This window comes from Sturnus vulgaris, chromosome 14 (assembly GCF_052056855.1).
Source record: "Sturnus vulgaris isolate bStuVul1 chromosome 14, bStuVul1.hap1, whole genome shotgun sequence".
NCBI lineage: Eukaryota > Metazoa > Chordata > Aves > Passeriformes > Sturnidae > Sturnus > Sturnus vulgaris.
This window is the reverse complement of record NC_142256.1, coordinates 1,591,637-1,611,355: the sequence shown is the minus strand read 5'-3', so window position 1 is coordinate 1,611,355 and position 19,719 is coordinate 1,591,637. Positions and strand designations below refer to the sequence as shown.

The 19,719-nt window shown below is 48.6% G+C and overlaps 1 protein-coding gene across 2 annotated transcripts in view; it reads right to left on the bottom strand.

Annotated features, from left to right (window-relative positions):
* The window catches only part of LOC106853687 (gamma-aminobutyric acid type A receptor subunit theta), a 74,268-nt gene that overhangs the window by 23,253 nt on the left and 31,296 nt on the right, over positions 1 to 19,719 (bottom strand). For both annotated transcript variants that reach the window (XM_014877086.2, XM_014877087.2), the window contains exon 4: positions 1,310 to 1,530. In XM_014877086.2, coding sequence (XP_014732572.1) covers positions 1,310 to 1,530 — 221 coding nt within the window. The remainder of the gene's footprint in view (positions 1 to 1,309; positions 1,531 to 19,719) is intronic.

Here is a 19,719-nt window from a genome sequence, read left to right as displayed (position 1 = left end):
AGAGGCACAACAGGGTCACAAAGCTGGGTTTGTTTCCTTTTCACTCTCTGGGCCTGGAGCAGAAGCATTCATTAACTGAAAGGAGAAAACAGCACAGACACAACCCCAGGGACCCCAGGATGCCCCTCAGCACCAGCAGGGGCTGCTGCTCCTTTGGCTTCCCAGGGCTCAACAGGCAGGATGTTCTGGGCAGCCTCCTGCTTTGCCATGCCTACACCTAGCCCCACCCTCCCCAAAACAGCCCTGCCACTCAGAGAGGTGTAAAATAATCCTACAAGTCACACTTTGCCACAGAACACAGCACAAGAGCTGATACTGTAAATGGGAAGGGTGAGTGTACCCTCTCTGAAGGGATACCCCTCTCCTTTGCTGCACTGGGACATAAGCCCAGAGATGCTATCACAAATATTTGTAGAGGCAGATCAAAAGAGCCAGCTGTGAATTTTGGTAATTGAAAAGAAAAAAAACAACAAAACCCATGACAAAAATAAAAACCCTCACCAAACAAACCCAACAACAATAACAAAAAACCAAACCCAGACAAACAAAAAATACTTGAAATAAAGCAAACAAACACAGGGTTGGAAAAATCATTTCCTGGATTTCAGCTACAGCATCCTGGAGCTGCAAATTTGCCCTTTAGCCCTCTGCCTCTCCATTTAATGTTATTACCTCCCCTGGCCCCTTCACATACTCAGATAACAGAGTAAGACCAACCTTTTCTCTCTCCACTTCCCACAAGCACAGTAATTTCAAAGGCCTTGGACTTGCCTATGTCAGTTTGTTCCAGATACCACAAAAAGTGTCCTCACTGAGGACCATTCTCCTACCAGATATCAATTTTCAAGCCTCAGTCTTCAGAATTGTTCTAGTAAACAGACATTCTTTTTAAACCATACACAAACCTATCTTGAACACAAAAAAATGACTGAAGTGGTTTGACTAAAAGGCTACAGAAATTTAACCTTGGATACCACAGTAACAAAGGCTCATCTTCATAGCCCAAACTTGCAGAAAATTACAAGCAACTGAAAATGAGTGTTTCAAATGGAAGTGTTATGCAACATGAATGACAGTGACCTGAAACTCCCAGAGCAGACTATTCCCCTCTCCAACATCCATCTATAGCAGCACAGGAAATGTCGGAGGCCTGAAAGAAACAGCCACTTCCAGCTTAGAGACACAAAACCATGCAGCACTTGAGCATCTTTTTGGGTCCTTGCCTTGCCAGAGTATTTTTGGACGTGGCAGAAGTTTAAATGAGGTGTTGCTTTTGACAGCAGCCATGAAAGCAAAGCCTTGGACTCACCTCAGGCCGTAGAGGACGGTGCCGTCAGGATGGAGCCGGATCATGCGGTTCTTCACCGTCACCCCGTGCAGAAAGGACTTCTTGTCGTTCAGGAAGTAAGTGTCAGGCAGCCACAGCTGGTCAGCCACCCTGTTGTCCAGGGTCAGGTTGAGAGGAAGGTCGTTGTAGGCCAGGCGTTTGTCCCGCCAGCTCTGCTGGAAGTACATGGTGATGGTGTAATCCTGGAGAGAAAGGGGCACACGTCAGCCTGGGGCCATGCAGCTCCATCCCTCCACCACTGCCACTGCCAACACCTCTCACAATTCCTTGGCACCCAAATGTTTGGGTCCACATCTCCAACACTTTTTTTTGCTTGTTTTTTGGGTTTTTTTGGAGGTTTTTTTGTTTTTTCTTGGGGTTTTTTTCGGTTGTTTTTTTCCCGTTTCTTTGGTTGGTTGGTTGGTTTTTTGGCGGTTTGTTTTGGTTTTTTTGAAGGATGTGTGCTGTGATTTCTTTGAAAGTGGGAGCAACCCTGAGTTTTCCAGGGGACAAAATGTTACCACTCCAATTAAGCAAAACTCCATCCCACTCCTGCTGTCCAAGCCTGCTGCACCACCACCAGCAGCAGTTCAGGAGCACCAAAGGGTGTCAACCATCAGTGCCTACCCAGCAAAGACTTCCAGGGTTGTTCTCCCACTTCCCTCACATGAAGGTCACATAAATGCCATCTGCTCATGCCCAGGCACTGCTCTTACCACGCAGCTGGTAAAAGCCAATTTTGTTTCCAGCAGAAGCTGAGGCCACTCCAAAGGGCACAGGGAGAGCCTCACCTCGAGGCCAAGGTTTCAAGGTCGAGCCAGGCCAGCTGTGACAAACTCTCAGCACTTGCCTCATTACAGGAGCTAAGTTGGGAGTTCATCGTGGTTCTCAGCAAGGGACATATGGGGAGGAAATCTGTCCTCAGTGGAGCATGATCCACTGGTAAAGGGGCAGCTCCCTGAAAAATTCCCCATAAATTTGGACATCAGGAGGAATTCCTTCATGGAAAAAGTTGTTAAACATCAGAATGGAGTGGCTAAGGAGGCGGTGGAGTCCCCATCCCTGGAGGTGGCCAAGGAACAACTGGACATGGCACTCAGTGGCTGACAAAGCAGGGGTCAGTCATAGGTGGAACTCAGCCTTGGAGGTCTTTTCCAGCCTAAATGATTCTGTGATTCCCAAACCATCCCCAGCTAGCACAATGCCATACAGATCTCCTGCTCTCCTCCTGTCTGATAGAGAAAAGCTGACGCTTAAAACTGTTGCTAGCACAATAATTTTATAGAAGCCGTTTGGTGGCTGAAGCTCTGCAGAAACCAAACCCATTTCTGGGCACATCCAGGACACATCCAGAGGCCTTGGATCAACCTGTTCAGAGGCACAGTGTGGTGCCACATAAGAGAACAGTTTCTTCCTTTCAGGTAAACAAGCAGTGTAGGAAGGAGTCTTGTCCACACTAATAGCAGGAAATATTCTCAGGAAACATTCTCACAACAGGTCTTAAATCGGCAGGGAGACAAGATTTTGGGATAAACAAGATAGTACTAAATTAATAGGATGTTGATGAGGAAGTGGGCACAAGTGCTGTTGACAGTGACCCTACAGAAGTCAGAGATTTTTCCCCAAGTCCTTAAATAAAAAGCATTTTTGCAAATGAACTAGAACAGGTGGGATCATAGAGACATTGTCTCTTCCCAAGAAGTCCCTACAGTGCCACAGGAATCCTCTTGACCACATGAATTTGCAGGATGAGCCTTTCTGCTCTGCAAATCCCAGCTCTGTGCGAGGGGCTGGTGAGGAGCTTGCTCATGCACCAACATCTGGGCTGAGCACGGAGGCATCTGCCTGCCTGTCTTCTCCCACAGACTTCATTCAAAGCCAGGTTTGATTAACACCTCTGAAAACAAGCTCAAATAATCCCACATCACGGATAATGCCAGCTTTTGGGTATCTAACTATGATTCAGAAATCCAGACCCACATGCACATCCGAAAGGTCACGGAGTAAATCTGCGGAGTACACCAGATACAGAGCTGTATCTGTCACTTTCTGTGCTGTCTTGAAAAGAACAAAGACACAGTGACAGCTTTCTGGCCAAGGAACTGTTTTGCTCTGCTTTTTAAAGGGCTGTAAACTCCTGCCTCAGAAGCCTCCAGTCCATCTCTCTGAGGCACAAGCATTCTCATTTCAGTCAGGACCCTCCAGAGGAAGATGCTGTCCCCAAAACTCCTCCCAGGGTGCTTGGGGCTGCACTGCAGTGAGAGCACAGAGGAGCAGAGCACCCAAATTCCTGAAGCCTCTTACCCCTGTTGGTAACAGACTCATGCCCTGCCTGTGGGATTCCTGGCTACAGAGGCATCCCTTCCATTCCCCCTTTGAGAACTCTACCCACACATCTTGGCAGCTCCTTCACTGACCTGCATTTTCCTAATCCTTGACAGAGCCCTGTAACACCTCACCCCTAACCAGGCCACTCTGCTGTCACTGCAGGCTCCTGCCAGCCTTCAAGCAGCAGCAGGCAAGAGGTGGCACTGATCTCCAGAAGACAAAAAGGGCAAAGCTGCTCACAAAATGAACAAAGCACCTTCTAAACACATCCTCTGTATTTCCAGCACTGATGGGAACAAACTCAGAGGGGTGCAGAAAGAAAAGCCTACACCCCAGCCATCAGCTAGATGATGTTCTTCAGGTGCAGAGACCTTCCTGGGGAAGAGCAGCCAGCCCAGCCCAGGTTGAGCCCTGTTCCCCAACCTTCCTGGCTTTCTTGGCACAATAGATTTCTTTAGGCAGCGTCATGGAGGTGAGCACTTGATGATCATGGTTCACACAGTGCCTCAGGTTTCCCTCAGCCTCCCTCTCTCCTGATTCCTGTGCTCCACTTCTTGTTCTGCTGCTCTCATCAGGTTATTGAACAGCAAGCAGGCTTTCTGGGCAGAAGGAAGAGCAGGGCAGGTGTCCATCCACAGTGGTCAGCCCTCCCTGGAAGGACAAGGGGCACTGACATGGGATGGGCACAGAACCAAGCTCTGGGGAAGGGAAGGTGTAATGGGGTGGTGTTTGCACCACTTAATTAATGGTTTGTGTGGAGTCTGTTCTGTCTTCACTCAGGGCCAGGATTAAAAAACACACGAAGGAAACAGATTTTCTCGTGTTTGGGCTTAGCTGTTTATTAAATCTTATCCCAAGTAGAAAAAATTCAGCAACACTTCCAGCTACCAGCTAGAAGCGAGCAAAATGGAGATGAATCCAGCTAGCTACAAGGTCTCTTAAAGCTAAACAGTCCAATAGAGAAATAACACCTATATTATTTATGCTTTTAACCCAACAATCAAATTCCTGTGACCCTCAGTGCAGCACTAATTGTCCAACCAGAAACTACTGCCTGAAACTATGAAGAAGAAGGCAGATGAGCACTGAAAGGGACACCACCCAAAATCCTCCATCTTATTCCATACCCATCACTATATTATAAAAACCTCAGATTTAAAACCCTTCACCATGTGAAAGCACACACTTCTATTTAACTACACACCCGTGATTTTAACTCCATCACTCAAATTTGGAGCCTTCTCCAACGTCTCAGGTCAAAAGCAGTGTTCTCCAGGGGGGCAGGGCCAGAAGACACAGAAAGCTCAAACATCCCAGGTTTGTGGGATCCAACAGGCAGGCACAGGCTGGAGGCACAGGCTGGAGGCAGCACTGACATGGTCCCTACAGCAATTGAGAGGTGCAGAATGCAGGATGGAAGCAGTGAGCTTGCCTTTCCCTTCATCCCCATTTCCTGGTCAGGCAGTTATGAAGTACCCATGTGCCACCCTAACATCACATCCAGGCCAGGCTCCAGAGCTGCTGAGATCTTAATCACAGCCTTCCTTTCCGAGGCACACACAAAAATGGCCAAGGGTGACATCGTTCTGCAGAAGCAGAATGGCCAGATGGAGCCAAGGCATGCAGGGGTTCATAGGTTCAGGAATCAGAAGTACTGAGCCCGATTTTCCTCCAAGTCTTGGATGACTATGCCTTTGTTGTGGGGTTTTATCTGTCACTGGGCTAATATGAGGCTTTCCCAAACCTCCCAGTAACCCAAGGCACTCACAAGCCTGCTGATGCCACAGATATTGCACAAGCTGGTTTCCCAGAATCACCAGCTGACAGATTGGCCAATTTACTGGGTTCAGTGAAGAACTTGGAATTCAAGCACACCTGGAGCCCACACACCCCTCCAGCTCTTCCTTCTACCCCACCACTGAGGCACTTTGGTGGGACAGCACAGCTGGATCTCCCTGCTGCCTGTGCCAGGGATTAGTGAGGGGTTTTCCCTCTGCACACACCCCAGGAAGCAGAGTTCTCCACTGGTGCTGCTGAAGGTGCAGGAAAATCTGACTTTCCATTTGCCTCTGAACTGGCAGCCTAGACCCTCTCCACGCTGCACCAGTTCAGCTCCAGCAGCAACAAAAATGCTTCCAAATGATGGATCCCACTGGCCCTTTGTGCAGGATCATAAAATGCTCAGGCAGGACTAGAGTCTGGCCATGGCCATTACAGCCGGGGCAAGGATGGGAGCTCCCAGCTCGCCCTGCCAAGTTAATCTGAACTGGGACAAAAGGCAGGACCCAGACTGGAGGGGGCACAGGTGAGCCAGGCCACCCTGTGCAACCTCCTGCTTCACCTGGTGCCTGCTGGGGAGGAGACACAAGGCTGGAAGAAGGGAGATACCACTCCTCATCAGGAACTCCCTGCAGGTTGCACTGCACTTTGGAAAGTGTTCAGCATGAACCTGGAATTTATTTTAAAAAAATAAAATGCTGGGACAGGGCAAAGGGAGCTTTTGAAGGGTGGCTATGACCAGAAATTGCATGCCTCCCCTTGTTCTCCCTTTTTCCATCCCAAGAAAAAGCAAGCTTTGCAAGGATACCTGCAAACTCTGTCCAGCTGGGCTTTGCTACCAGAGCTCAGCTGGCCATGCCAGGCTGCCCCTGCCCTGACCAGCATCCCACTGTGGGAGGCTGAGATGCCACAATCACAGCTCTGGCCAGGGGGAAGCTGGCCTAAGGAGGCTCACTGACCTAAAAAGCACTTGCCTCTTTGCTAAAAGGGCTTGTGTGTTTCAAAACAAGCCTCTCCTCCATCTCTGCCAGCCCAGCAGTGGCCACATCCCTCGGTTTGACCCGAAGTTTGGTACCCAGCAGCTCCCAGCTCCAGCACCGCTCTCAGCCCTTTAACCCCCTGCAGCAGCATCGCTGAGCATCAGCAGCATCCCTGAGCTGCCCTCCTGTCCCAGCGGTGTGCAGGATGGCTCTGGGCACCACAGCTCCCCTCCCGGAGCTCGGGTGGCACCTGAGCCTGCTGGAAAGCCGGGAAGATGCTGAGCCTGGCTGTCCCTGAGGGATCCCTGCACATGCCTGGCTCGGTGTGCTCCGCTGAGCAGCTCCGTGTGAGCTGCCAGAGCCATCTCCCCCCTACACCCCCTCTCCCAAGATTTCCAAAGCTCTTCCAAAGGCTTTTTTTCTCTTTCTGCCTTCCTGCTCACTGAGGCACGCAAGGCAGAGGTGAGAGCTGGCAGACACTCATGGGGCAGAGTTGCTCTCCTGTGAGTTCACCTAGAGGGACACAAAAAGTTTTGCAGAAGGAAGAGGAGATCGCCTGGGGGGCCTCATGTGTTGGAATGATGGAGTGTCCTACCAGCTGCTGAGGGCAGGGATGATAAAATCCATCTCCGGATGAGAGGATACTGATAATTACAGCCTTTCCTGAAGCTCGGCTGAGACCCCAAAACCAAAGAGGGTGTACCGTGTGAGCGGCTGGAGTGTTGACACGGCAGGGGCATGAATGGAGGAAGGTATTTCCTGCAGAAACCCAGAGGCAACAAACTCAGCCAAGCATGCACAGGGATTCCCCAGACTCTCAGAGGACAGGGCAGAGAAGTCTGAGGGAACAGCAGCTGAGTCACAGCAAGAAGGGAAATAAGCTGGCACTATTGGTATGAATTCAAGAAAAGATTTCCACTGGCTCGTTTTCCAAACACCTTTATTAACTTCTATCCTTTAAGCTGCTTCTCCTTCTCCACCTCACAGAGCCCCTTTTGGGAGTGAAATGCTCCTTGGGAAGCAAACCTGGACTGGCCTTGGACCCCTCCCCACTGGTGCTGGCTCTGTGCAGCCTCGGAGCAGAAATGAACCCACTGTCCCACAACACCAAAGCTGCCCCTTGGAGAAGGGTTAAGATGCCAGACCTGAGCATAGGAACAAACACCCTCGTGCAGAGGACGGCAAAGTTTGGGAGGACCAAGGCAGTGAGAGGATTTGTGAATCCAGGGGAGGAGACTAACACACGAGAGGAGCCCCTCCTGCTGTGGGGAGCACAGGCTGGTGCTGCTGAAGCAGGGGCAGGCTGGAGGGCAGGAGGGTGCTGGAGCTTGGAGGCAGCAGATGTTGTCTGAACCCACCATAACTCAGTGAGGACACAGAGCAGTTTGTTGTGTGCTAATGGCGTGCAGGGATGTGCCCAGACCACCAAGGGACACTGCACTTCAGGGAACCTGAGCTTCCTTGTCTGCACACCAAAGAACAGCAAGGGTGGACAGGAGCACCACAGGGCACCGTGTCCCTTTCTGTCACTGCAGTGAGTGGAGGGATACAAAATTAAGGAGCCCCTCTTCTCCTGCAGTCCCATGTCAGCCTGCAGGACACAAACCTGAATCAAGTGGAGTTCTTACAAATTTATTTGTGCTGATTTTGGAGACAGAAGTGTACTGTGTCAGACCAAAATTCTTTGTACAGCCATAGCCTGTATTCAGTAACAGGAAAGAGAATGGCAGGGAGGAATATAAGTTCAAAAGGGTCTTTGTTGTGATAGTTAATTCTGCAGCTATTTGGACTTAAGGATCTCCTCAGTCAGAGCTGGTACCCTCTTAATCAAAGATACTCAGTTTCTCTTATGAGAGCTTATCTTATTTCTCAAAATATTCAGCTTTTGGCATCTGCACTCCTGTGGCCGTGAGTCCCACAGTTGACTTCTTCACTGTATACAAATCACTTTAAACAGGTGCAAATCAGATTTTCTCTTTTCCAGCTCCCTTTAGTGCTTGTATTAAGCTGGTAAACAACCACAACCTTGTGCTCTCAGGCTCACAGGGTACCACCTCCTTTTAGACACTTCAGGGTTACTCATCAGAGCACAAATAACTACAAACACTCTCAGAAGTAGTTGATAGGCTCTGATAGAAGCAGGAGACAGCAAGGCAGGGAGAACTGTTGCAGGGGTTAAGCACAGAGCAGAGCTCTGGCAGAGTCTGACATTCAGCAATGGGTTTTTGCACAAGAATAGACTGGAGGCAAGGTAATGGAAATAACTTTCCACAGAGCCTGTGCAATTAGATGTTACAAAAGCATGAAGGCAGGAGCGTAAGAGTATTTTGGAAGGTCTAAGCATTAATATGGAAAATAAATTCAAGCTGATATGGGAAGGATCTCACAGGAAAGAATAGCTCAAGGGTGCTGAACCTGCTGCTTCAAGGCTCCATCTTCCAACTGCTTCCATATTTGAGCAGAACTCCCAGGCAGCTGCTCCCTAAATCCCCAGCACAGCTCCTAAGAGACACACATCATGGGCAGGCTGGGTCAGATCATTTTCCTTCGTGCTGTGACCCAGAGAACCCTCAGCACTGAACTAGTCCAGAGGCAGAAGTGTGCAGGCTCATTAGGGGCTCCACTAGACTGAGGCATCAGGATCAGAAATTGAAAGAATAATGTGTGTGGAGAGGTCAAATATTTGCTCAGATACCAGCAATTCTGGCAACACAGATATTGCTCCTGTGCCTGGTCCATTTTTGTGGATGACAAATGAGTTGGATACCTTTCAGTGGGGCTTTGAAAGTGAAGGTGACTGTTCCAGGCTGCTACTGGAGGCTGCTTCACCAAGCACTTGTAAGGCACTGGGAACAATAACTTTTCTGCAGGGAAGAGAGTGCACTGCTCTTATGCTGCTGCAGGACTCTGGGCATGAGGGATAAAGGAGGTTTTGCAACTCATCTCCAGCTCTAGCTGTACCACTTGACTTCCCCCCCCGGCTTTGATAAAGAACCTCCTTTTGGAGAAGCAACCAAATAAAAGTCCTTCCCTATATAAGCAAATGACATATGGTCTCCTTGTCCAAGATCACAAAAGAACATTAGGAAAGCCAAGATGCTCCAGAAAGAGGGAGAAAAAATGGAACATCTGACTTAGTAAAAACCAAGCTGCCACTGCCAGAGACTAATGAACAGTTTGCTGGCTTCAACTTCTTTGATGATTAAACACCAGCTCTTGTTCCCGTCATTCTTGGGAAAGAAATTAAAGGACAAAGTAGTCCTCAAGTATGTTTCATTTGAAGGAGGAGATAGGAGAAATAAGAAGAATTGTTTTGAAGGGGAGAAGACAGGATCTGTCTGCAGTCAGCTGCAAGGAATTGGAACGGTGTAAAATGTACAGGAATGTACGGGAATGTACAGGAATGTACAGGGATATATGGGAATATATAGGGATGTACAGTAATATACAGGAATATACAGAAATGTACAGGAATGTACAGGGATATACAGGAATATACAGGAATGTACACAAGAAGGACAGAGCACAATGGCCACAGCCCTCCCTCAGCAAGCTCATCAAAGAAAACTACTTAGCCCTCACATGGGTTTGTCCATCTCCAAAGAGATAAATCAAGGCATCCCAAACCTCAAGGTGCACCAGTTAACCTGCCAGAAGGAAATACCTGCCAGCAGCCTTTCCAGCCCCCAGACAGCAGACTCTGTTCAGACTCTCACCTTTGCTTGAGGCAGGAGGCAGCAGCTTTTGTACTTACTGTACTTTTCATGGGGAGAGCATCCTGCCAAAATACTGCTTTTAATTTCTGTTCTGGTGCAAGTGCCAGTGCCCAGCTTACAAGTCTGAAGTTCTGCATGACAGCTGTTGGACATAAAGTGACAAATAGTTCGGTTACTGCCCTTCTCTCTCCACTTTGGCCTAGCAGGCAGGAAAGATCTTTTCCACCTTCCTTCTTTTTAAATAGCCAGATGCCAGCACAGAATTGGGCATCAGGAAGAGCACTCTTCCAGCAGTGCAAAGAAGGATTGGCTTCTAGGATATACTCTGTGCCCTTCTGTGCTGCAGGTCTGTGTGCTCTTGAACTCATTTTCTTCAAGACCTGAGAAGTACTTTGCATGGATACTTTCCCCTCACTAATCTGATCTACTTTTGTAGTAATTTGCATGTGTTTAATTGCTGAATGCATGACCAGAAACTGGGACAGGTGTCGGCAATATCCTCAACAACTCAGGGTGTGCGGGGAAAGTGTGGCTTTGTTGCCCTATTTCTCTCCTGCCTGGCCCTATCCCTGCAGCACCTGGAATGGTGCTGGCCCTGCAGGTGTCAGTGTAGAGGACATAGCTGGGTCCTGAGCCAAAGGGATCTGCTGTGACAAGGCCTCCAGAGTCCCGAGTGCCCAGTCTGAGCACCACGTGTCACCTGCTGAACTGCCCCAGTCCTGCTGGAAAGAGATCAAGAGCAAAGAGCCAGAACTGATGGGCACAGGGATGAGCATCACCTGCTCTGTGAGCCCAGGCAAAACGGCAACCTTGCTCTGAGTTACAGGCAGCAATCCCAAAATCACCACCTGCAGCACATCTTCCTCAGGCAAGTGCTTTGAAAACAATGCCAGGCACTTTCTACCCCTGAGCCATGAAATCTGTGAGCTGGTGCACACCATTGCTGTGAATTGCTGCACACCATTGCTGCTGGGCTGCTCTCCTCACTCTGTTCCCTCAAGTGCCAGCAGCCAGGCCAAACCCAGAGCTCTTTCTCCCCTTTGATTGTATTGTTTGTGCAGCACCAGCTAGATTGCTCTCAAAACTCAGCACAACTTGAGAAATTTCCTTTTCCACAGAGCAGCCACTTAATGGGGGCACATTTTGGTTTCCTGCAGCTTGCCATGGCAAACCAGCACAGAAGGGCACACTTTGGCCAAAGACTCACCTAAGGGCAGAGAAGCAAAGCCATACATAAAGTTTGGGAAAGGCACTACATGAATTTGACCCTTCTGGGGGCAGATAGGGATGCTGTTACACAATTTTCTAATCCCAGATGGGCTGGGAACTGATGGGGAGTTCACATTTATGTTTTGCTAGAGCATCAGATGTCTCCAATTGGCTGCTGCAAGCCTTCTCAAGTCCCTTCTCTCTCTTATCATATTTACTTAAGGCAAAATGTTAATGTAACCCCCTTTGTTAACTCTCTTAACCTCTCCCCAGACACACACAAGGCCACCCATGCCCACAGTGTGGGACACAAGCATTAATGCCCTACCTCTGGAGTCCCAGAGAAGAATTATGACCAGGCATTGCAGAGCTGGGAAAGGGAATCCAAGAACTTGCTTTTATAACAAAAATGCTTTTTGGTGTGAAGTGCTTGGTGATTTAAAGCAGATTATGCTGACCCACCACAGAAAACCCTGGTGCTTTCCAAGGCCATCTTCACCTTCCAGTGGTGACCTGCACTAATCCAGCCCTCTACCCCTCTGCCCTCCACACTGCTGGTGCCTGAATCCCAGCTCTCCCCTTTCCTCTCCTTTCTGGCACTGCCCTTCCTGCCTTGCAGCCTGTGCTGCCAGTGTCCTCCTGTACACACATATTGGCATATCTAATATACAGCCATGAAAGCTCAAAAATGCTTTTAATAATTACTTGGTATTTAATTAAACATGCAACAACCAGCCTATTAGAGTAAATTAAATCTGAGTGAGACATTTGAACAGCGACCAGTGAAGATATCAGTTTCCAGAGCACTCAGAAGGATGGAGGAAGAAAACTGGATTATGTCAAGGGAAAGCTGATGCTGGAAGATGAGTGATGCTTCCTAAACCTTTCCCCCACATCTCTGGGCAAGTGCTAAGTGTGTAAACACAGAAATTATTTCTTCCTCCCTGAGGAAAAAAATTAGACAGAGCTTGTAATTCCCTGTGCTGTCAAGACCTCCAGTGCAGTTTGGGGCTGCAGAGATAGGAATTCATGTTATAAATAAAGCAATATTATTACTTTACATGGTGAAATAAAATAAAAAATATATTACTTTACATGGTGAAATAAAATTAATATATATCCAGCTATGAGCACTGAAACCACGAGACTCTGCAACAATATCGAGGCACACAGGGCTTTGACAACATTGTTTTAACTCAGGGAAGGAAGGTTTCCTGTTTCAGAGTCCAAAAATTGCTAGATAGATGTCATTTCCCAGGAGTTAGCCAGAGGCAAACAAGTCCTTTAAATCATTTAAGATAACTAGCACCTTCTGGGTGAAACCATCACCTCAACTAGGCTGGCACAGATTGGCTTGACCAAAAGCTTAGACTGGTGTTTGTTTCCTGTAGAACGCAAAGTTTGGTCACGTAGGAAGGATGAAGTAGATGGTGGAGAGCAGGACATATTTCTGGCACGGGGGCTCAGTTAGGTCAGGCATGGTCTCAGCACAGAGGATGGCAGCCCTGGGGTTGGGAAAACAAGACCTGATTTTCAACAGGAACAAGCAAAGTGGGTACAAACCATTTCACCTGCAAGCCCTCCTGCACCCAGAGACCCAGTTCCGTATCAGGGGTGACTTTCTGCACTGAATATTCTGCATCTGTGCAGAATGTTCACACCTCAAGTGACAAGCTCAGTGAGAGGGAATGGTGTTAGAGAAAAGGGCCAGCAATCAGCTTTTTCAGCTGTAGTGTGGGCAGAGCACTGCCCAGTCATGCTGGGACAGCAAGAAAGGGCAGGGGTATCATCAGACCTGTTCTAGGAGAGAATTTCTGCTTGTCAAGGTTACTGAAAACAGCAATCATGATGGATGGGTGATGGAAACCTCCTTCTCCATGTATCTTGCTGGAACCTCCAAATGTAGCCGTGGAAAGGGGTTTTAACCCTTTAAGTGCAGCAGAAATAAGATGCACAGCTACATGGTCATCTTTCATGACAGGAAGAAAGAGCCAAGTTTATTCAGAAACACACTTGGTTTTATAGCATGACTGCAACTCCAAGAGTAGAGAAAAGGTGATTGGTTCAGAGAGAAGACACCCCATTGCCAGGGCCTGGGCACACACCACAACAGGTGTTCTATCTTTGTTATTAATTCCTTTTTATTTTGACCAAATGATCACCCTGGGAGAAATTCTCCCTAGCCTTGAGCTGGAGCAGCTCATGGGCTGGGAACAGAGCTGAGAAGCTCCAGCCTGGAATATTTTTCAGGCTGTAATTTTCTTACTTTCTCAATATGTGTCCCACATCTCCATCCATGGGTTAGTCTGCCCGTGGTTGTTCCAGGCTCAAGCCAAGGGAACCAGCCCAGGCTGAGGCCAGCAGAGTGCCCACCATATGGACCAGGCTGGCCTCTCCCCCTTCACCCCTCCCAGTCCTGGCTGTGGGATCACAGACCTGATGGGTGGGTGCTGCTAGCACTGAAAACAGCATTCACACTGCAGCTGTACACAGCACTCCTGATCCTGCTGAACAAGTCAAGCTTATTGCAGGATGCATGAAGGAAAAGAAAAAGAAAAAAAAGAAGAGGTTTCAGCAGGCTGTGGAGGTCCACAAGCAGAGCAGACTTTGAGTTCACAGCCAGCTGGATGGGGAGAACAAGCTGCAGTCCCTGTCCACGCTGAGTGAGTGCTCGCTGCAGCACCAGGACCAACAGTCCTGGAGCCAAGGAGCTCTATTTGCAGAGCTGGCAGGGAGCCCACGTGAGCTCAGTAAATAAAGTATCCAGATAATAAAAATACCCAAAAACACGGTTTAATTTTTTTTTTTCCTGAGGGACCTGATGTGGAGGGAAGCGTAGGGCAAACCCATCCCTCCAGAAGAGTGGAACACACAGAACCTGAAAGGTCTGGTGGCTCACAGCTGGGACAGCTAAATACCTGGCACTCCTTTTTGGGGCAAACAGCTGGGACTCAGGATAACAGGGCTCAGACAGCAGCTTCTGTATTGTAAAACCCCTGCAATCCTGGCTACAAACTCTTGATGGATGAAAGGGTCAATGCTTTGTGTATCAGTGACCTAGGAAAGCAACAAAGGAGGTGGTCAGGGGCACAAAAGCCACAGCTGCCTTCCCCTGCAGCCACACTGAAGATACAGGAGACACTGGGCTAGCAGGGTGCTGCAGAGGGAAAAGGAGATGAGATCCAACCTGTAAGCAATGAGCACGTTTTGGGTTTGCTTCCCTCCTCACCAGAGCCTCAGATGGGAGCTCAGAACATCCTGGAAAATGCAGGCAGGGATGTATGGGATGGCATGCTCATCCTGGTGAGCCAGCACACCCTGGGACAGGCAGCAGGAATCAGCTGTGCACACCTGGCAAGCAGTGACATGGGAGGGGACAATGGATCTCAATGGATCTTGCCTTTTACTCCCTCCTCTGCCATTTTTTTCTGGCTGGGGCTGACCTGAGGTTCTGTTTGTGCCAGGGCAGCAGGGACTACCCACAGCTGATCCCACATGCATGCAAGCCCTCCTTCCCCAAAATGATCCCTTCCTCTGACTAGAGGACCTCAGAGGATCCTCTCTGGATCTCCAATCAGCTCAGCAGACCCTCTTCCTTCTACCATCCCTTTTCCTTGAATGTTCCTTTTTCTCTGTAGCCTAGCAACTCAGCACAGACTCAGAATATTAACAGCTCCTGTCCCCACACACGATCTTCTCCAGAGGCCTGAAAAATGTGATAGCAGAGAGGCTGAGAGGGGTAGGAGCATACATGAGATGTGGGGAGCGTGCAGGGAGCCTCTCCCAGCATTCTGAAACAGCAGAGCCATTCAGCTGTCGGATCTGCCACCTTCACTTAACATGTACATAACATATAGAGCTATTTATAGCCCCATTTATTTACATATTCAAATAGCAGCACGACACGCAAGCACTTGTATTTGGATTTAGGTTCTATATTGAGGTACTGGCACTCTTGCACAAATACATTCTCTGTTGCTGGGTGCTTTAAATGTATATATGACAGGATGTCAGAAGGTCAGAATCTCAAGGTCTAATTTGGTTTTCAATCAAATCAGATGAAGCTTTCACTTGGGGGGAAAGCTACTTTAGCATTCTGCAGTAATCCTCTCCAATGCTGCAACATTGCTATTGAAACAGGTGGCAGTTTGGAACACTGCTCTCAAATGGAGCAGGCTTTTTAATACATGTATATATATATAAAATATATATAGGCTGGGGGAGTTTTGCCCATGTAAAAACATGAATAAAAATTTAAGCAAGGGGAGGGTGGTGGTGAGGAGGGGAATTATCCCAGGCAGTTTTCTGCAGTAGGAATTCTAAACTACTACAGGGAAGCTGGGGTGCAAGCTGAAGTGGTTCATACCAGCACCACACAACACTGACATGTTCAGAGCTAAAGATAACTCGGCTGCTAGAGGAACAGATGGAGCACTGCAATGCATAGCCCTGTTGAGCTGAAAGCACGCTGCAAACCATGCAGCCACAGCCTCTCCTCCTCCCCAGCACGACTCCTGTGCTGCCGTGGGGTGCAGCCACCTCCCAAGTGCACAGTGAGCTCGGCCTTTTCTGGGACTGCACCCAAACGGCCCCGTTTGGGAACTGCCTGCTGAGCAGAACGTGGGAATTCCAGTTCTGGGCTGTGTCAGCCCTCCCCAGGTTGGACTGGCATTGGAGGACTCTCAGAGCTCCTCAGGGAGAGCAGCCCCCTGGAAAGAGTCACAGAGGGGGATCACTCTTGACAAGCATTGCCACCAGGTTTTATTCGTGCTGCAAGCCCCAGGCTCTGGGCTGGGAATCAGCCAGTTCACCCCACAGCTTTCCCATCACCCAGGATTTCCCATTATGCAGACAAAGAGCATCCTGCAAATTCCCCCATTAAGATATCAGGTGAATGCTGGAAGATCCTCAGGCAGAAACAAGCAGGGTAGAATAGAAAGCTTCAGGGGCAAGGGAGAGAATCATTCTCTTGCCCAGTAGTTCAGTCTTTACTCAACTGAGAGCTTGCTCCAGCGAGGTTCCCACAGCTCACCTCCTATTTATGGCCAAATTGTGCCAGTTGGACAACAAAAATATTCATTCAAGGTCATAATGAATGTTGAAAAAATCATAGCCCATCAGCACAAGCGCAGGGGAGCCCTTTTTGGGGAAGCAATGGAGCTGTCCCCTGACACCAGAGAGCCTCAGGTGGCAGGACTGCTGCTCCACCAGGCTGCTCCCAGCTCCACAGGCAGCGAGTCCTTGAGACCTCTGCCTCCAAAGGAATTCCTGGGGCTTTGTGCAGATCTGGCCACAGCATTTGGAGAGACTGCATGGTGATCTTTGGCTTGTTACTTAGCAACTGGACTCTAAGTAGTAGTGAATTTACTGGGCTGTCACTGCAGTAGAAGCAGAACCAGGAGCAAGGGCACAGGGAGAGTTTTGTCATGGGAATGGGATAACTTGTGAAGTATTATGGAAGGCAGGCGAGATTTTTCCCTTCTACAAGTTGCCATAAATGCAGTAAATATTGACATATGAGTCACACTGACCTATTTTCTAGCTTTTAAGCCAGGACAATTTCTTTGCAACTGATTTCAGAAGCAGCAAATAGGGAGCACTTCAGGCCCCTTCACGAGTCACTTTATTCTTGACTGGTTTATGCAACCCCTTTGGAAGAACCATCCCCATCTTCCAAGGAGACAGGGGACCACCCATTGTTTAAACTTGAGCATCCAACCCCACCAGCACCACCCTGCACAGCACCCCTGGGGCCAGATGCTTTCCTTGTCCTCACACACTACCTCAGTCCAAGGGATGTTGCAGCACAACTGGTGGGAATTCTCTTAAAGAAAGGCATTGTGTGATGTGAGCAGCGTCCACATCTGATCCTTGACTTTTCAGGCAGTGTCAGTGCTGGTGAAAATCACCCTCAGCATCACACTTATAGGATATCACTGCTGCAAGGATGAAAACATCCTAACCACAAATCTAATGATGGCAGGTGAGGTGGGTCCCTGACATCAGCTTTGCAAAGGTGTTTCTGGAGCTCAGTGGTTTTCTACTCTTGCCCTCTCTCCAGAGGAGCCACAGAGCAAGCACTTGTGCTTCCTGCATGCGAACGATCATCTCAAAGCTGCCAAATCCAGAGCGGTTTGGAGGTTACTCTCCACCCTGCCACAGCCATCTTTTATTCTTCCAAACATCCCTGTGGCAGCAGGAAAAAGCATCAAAATGCTGTTGCTTTCCCTCAGCCAGCCAAGTGTCCGTGTGTCTCCCAGTTCCTTCTGCTGGAGAAGCAAAGTGAGCAGTCCCCAGGGTGACCTGTGACTGATGGCAGTGTGCACATGGACCTTTGCTCCCCTGGTAAGTCTCCCGTTGAGGAAAATGCTGTTCCACGTGTACAGAACCAGCACTGTTTGATTTCCCAGCCATGCCATGCACTCAGCCCCTCACACCAGGAGCTGAAGGGACAGGAGCTGTGTGAGCCCAGCTGGGATGAGGAAGCCCTGAGGAAACCTTTCATCCCAGCTGTCTGCTGCAATACCCTGCTTTAGACCACAGCACTGAGGAGCCCCTTGTGTATAAAAAAAGGACATAACCCCCACCTAGCCATGACTGTAGGGTTAGCTCAGCCCAAGTCAGAGCTCTACCACCCTTAGCATGAGCACATCAAGACTCACAGAATTATTAAGGTTGGAAAAGACCTCCAAGGTCATCAAGTCCAACCTTTGACCAAATACCCCCATGGCCACTAAACCATACCATAAACTGCCAGGGATGGTGTCCCTGGGGAGCTTGTTCAAATTCTTAACCACTCATTCAGTGAAGAAATTTTTTCCTGATATCCAACATGAATCCCCCCTGAATCCTTCTCCACCACCAAGGCCTCACAGCACCCTCTGCTACCTACAACACTTCCATCCAGGAGCCTCCAGCAATCCAGCAGGATTGTATCCCCTGCAGCACCATGGCAGGGCACCATCTGCAGCTCAGCACCAACCCTGCCTCCTGCTTTTCCTGTATTTTGGCAGTCCTAAATATTCAGCAGCCTTGAATAGCAAGATGTAATATATACACACACACAGAATTTAGATACCACAGTGTCACAGGGATACCCAAGGCTACAGAGAAGCTTTGCAGCGCTGGAGTGTCATGTCATGCTTGTGTCTCACTGCATATAACTCCAGAAAACTCTGACTGTAGGATTCAAATGCTTTAACCTTTGCTTTTAAAAAACGCTTGGATACCCAAGGACATAGAGACTGAGAAGTATCTGTATGTCATTTCTCCATTGAAAAGAGACAGCAACAAAACAGAACATTTTCAATTAAGAATAAGGAAAATGTTGACACATTTGAAAACAGTAGATGGTACTAAAAGGCACAGCATAATAGTAGAACTTTCTTCTTTAAAATATTGTTTTTTAAGGCTCGAGACATCTACAGCAATGGAAAATCCTTTTCAAGGGCACATTGCAGCAAAGTCGTGTTTGTCCAGTATTGCAGGTGTACATATATTCCAGTGAAAACAGAACTGCAAACCCTGCTCAGGACAGATTCCACCACAAAGTGTATTTCAAGCACACTCCAAACCTGGAAAATTTGGTGTAGTGAGAAGAGTGATGTCCCACTGATGATGGCTAACAGGTTGTAGGAAGAACTGTCCTGGTCAGGAACACTCTCACACCAAACCTGGTCTACTTCATTTTGGGTTAAATGCCAATTGAAAACCCTTGCAGCTCATGGCTGCCTTGAGACACGCTTTACATCTCTCTTGAACAGGGAAATCTGCCAAAGCAGACAGCTTGTTTTTCAAGCAAGCTTTGAGAAGTTGGGAAATAACAGGCACGATGCTTCCTGCCATAACCTCCAAGAGATCCAGTGCAGTGTGCCAGCACCAGAGCAGTCACTCCAACAAGGCACAGCCTGACAGCAGGGGCACAGGGCTGGGAAGCAGTGAGGCATTGCAAGAGCTTGCCCAGAGAAGCTGTGGCTGCCCCTGGATCCCTGGAAATGTCCAAGGCCAGCTTGGACAGGGCTTGGAATAACTTGGGGTAGTGGAAGGTGTCCTGCTTTGGAATGAGATGAGCTTTAAATCCCTTCCAACCCAGACCATTCTGTGATTCTCTGAAGCAAAACATCAAGGTCAGCTTTGCCAAAGATCCTGCCTCGACCCCCAACCCCTCCCCACTGCACACTGTCCCCCAGGAAAAAGAATTGGCAATCCCACAGGCATCCTTCCTTTCACACCCCTATTCCTGCAAATGTTTTTATCTGGAAGCCTTGTTTCCTACACTAGCCCTCTGCAACAATCCTCTTGTAACTTTTCAACTTGTCACCAGGTTTATAAAACTTTAAAGCTGGTGCTATAACAAACTGAAATGATGTTATTGCAGATG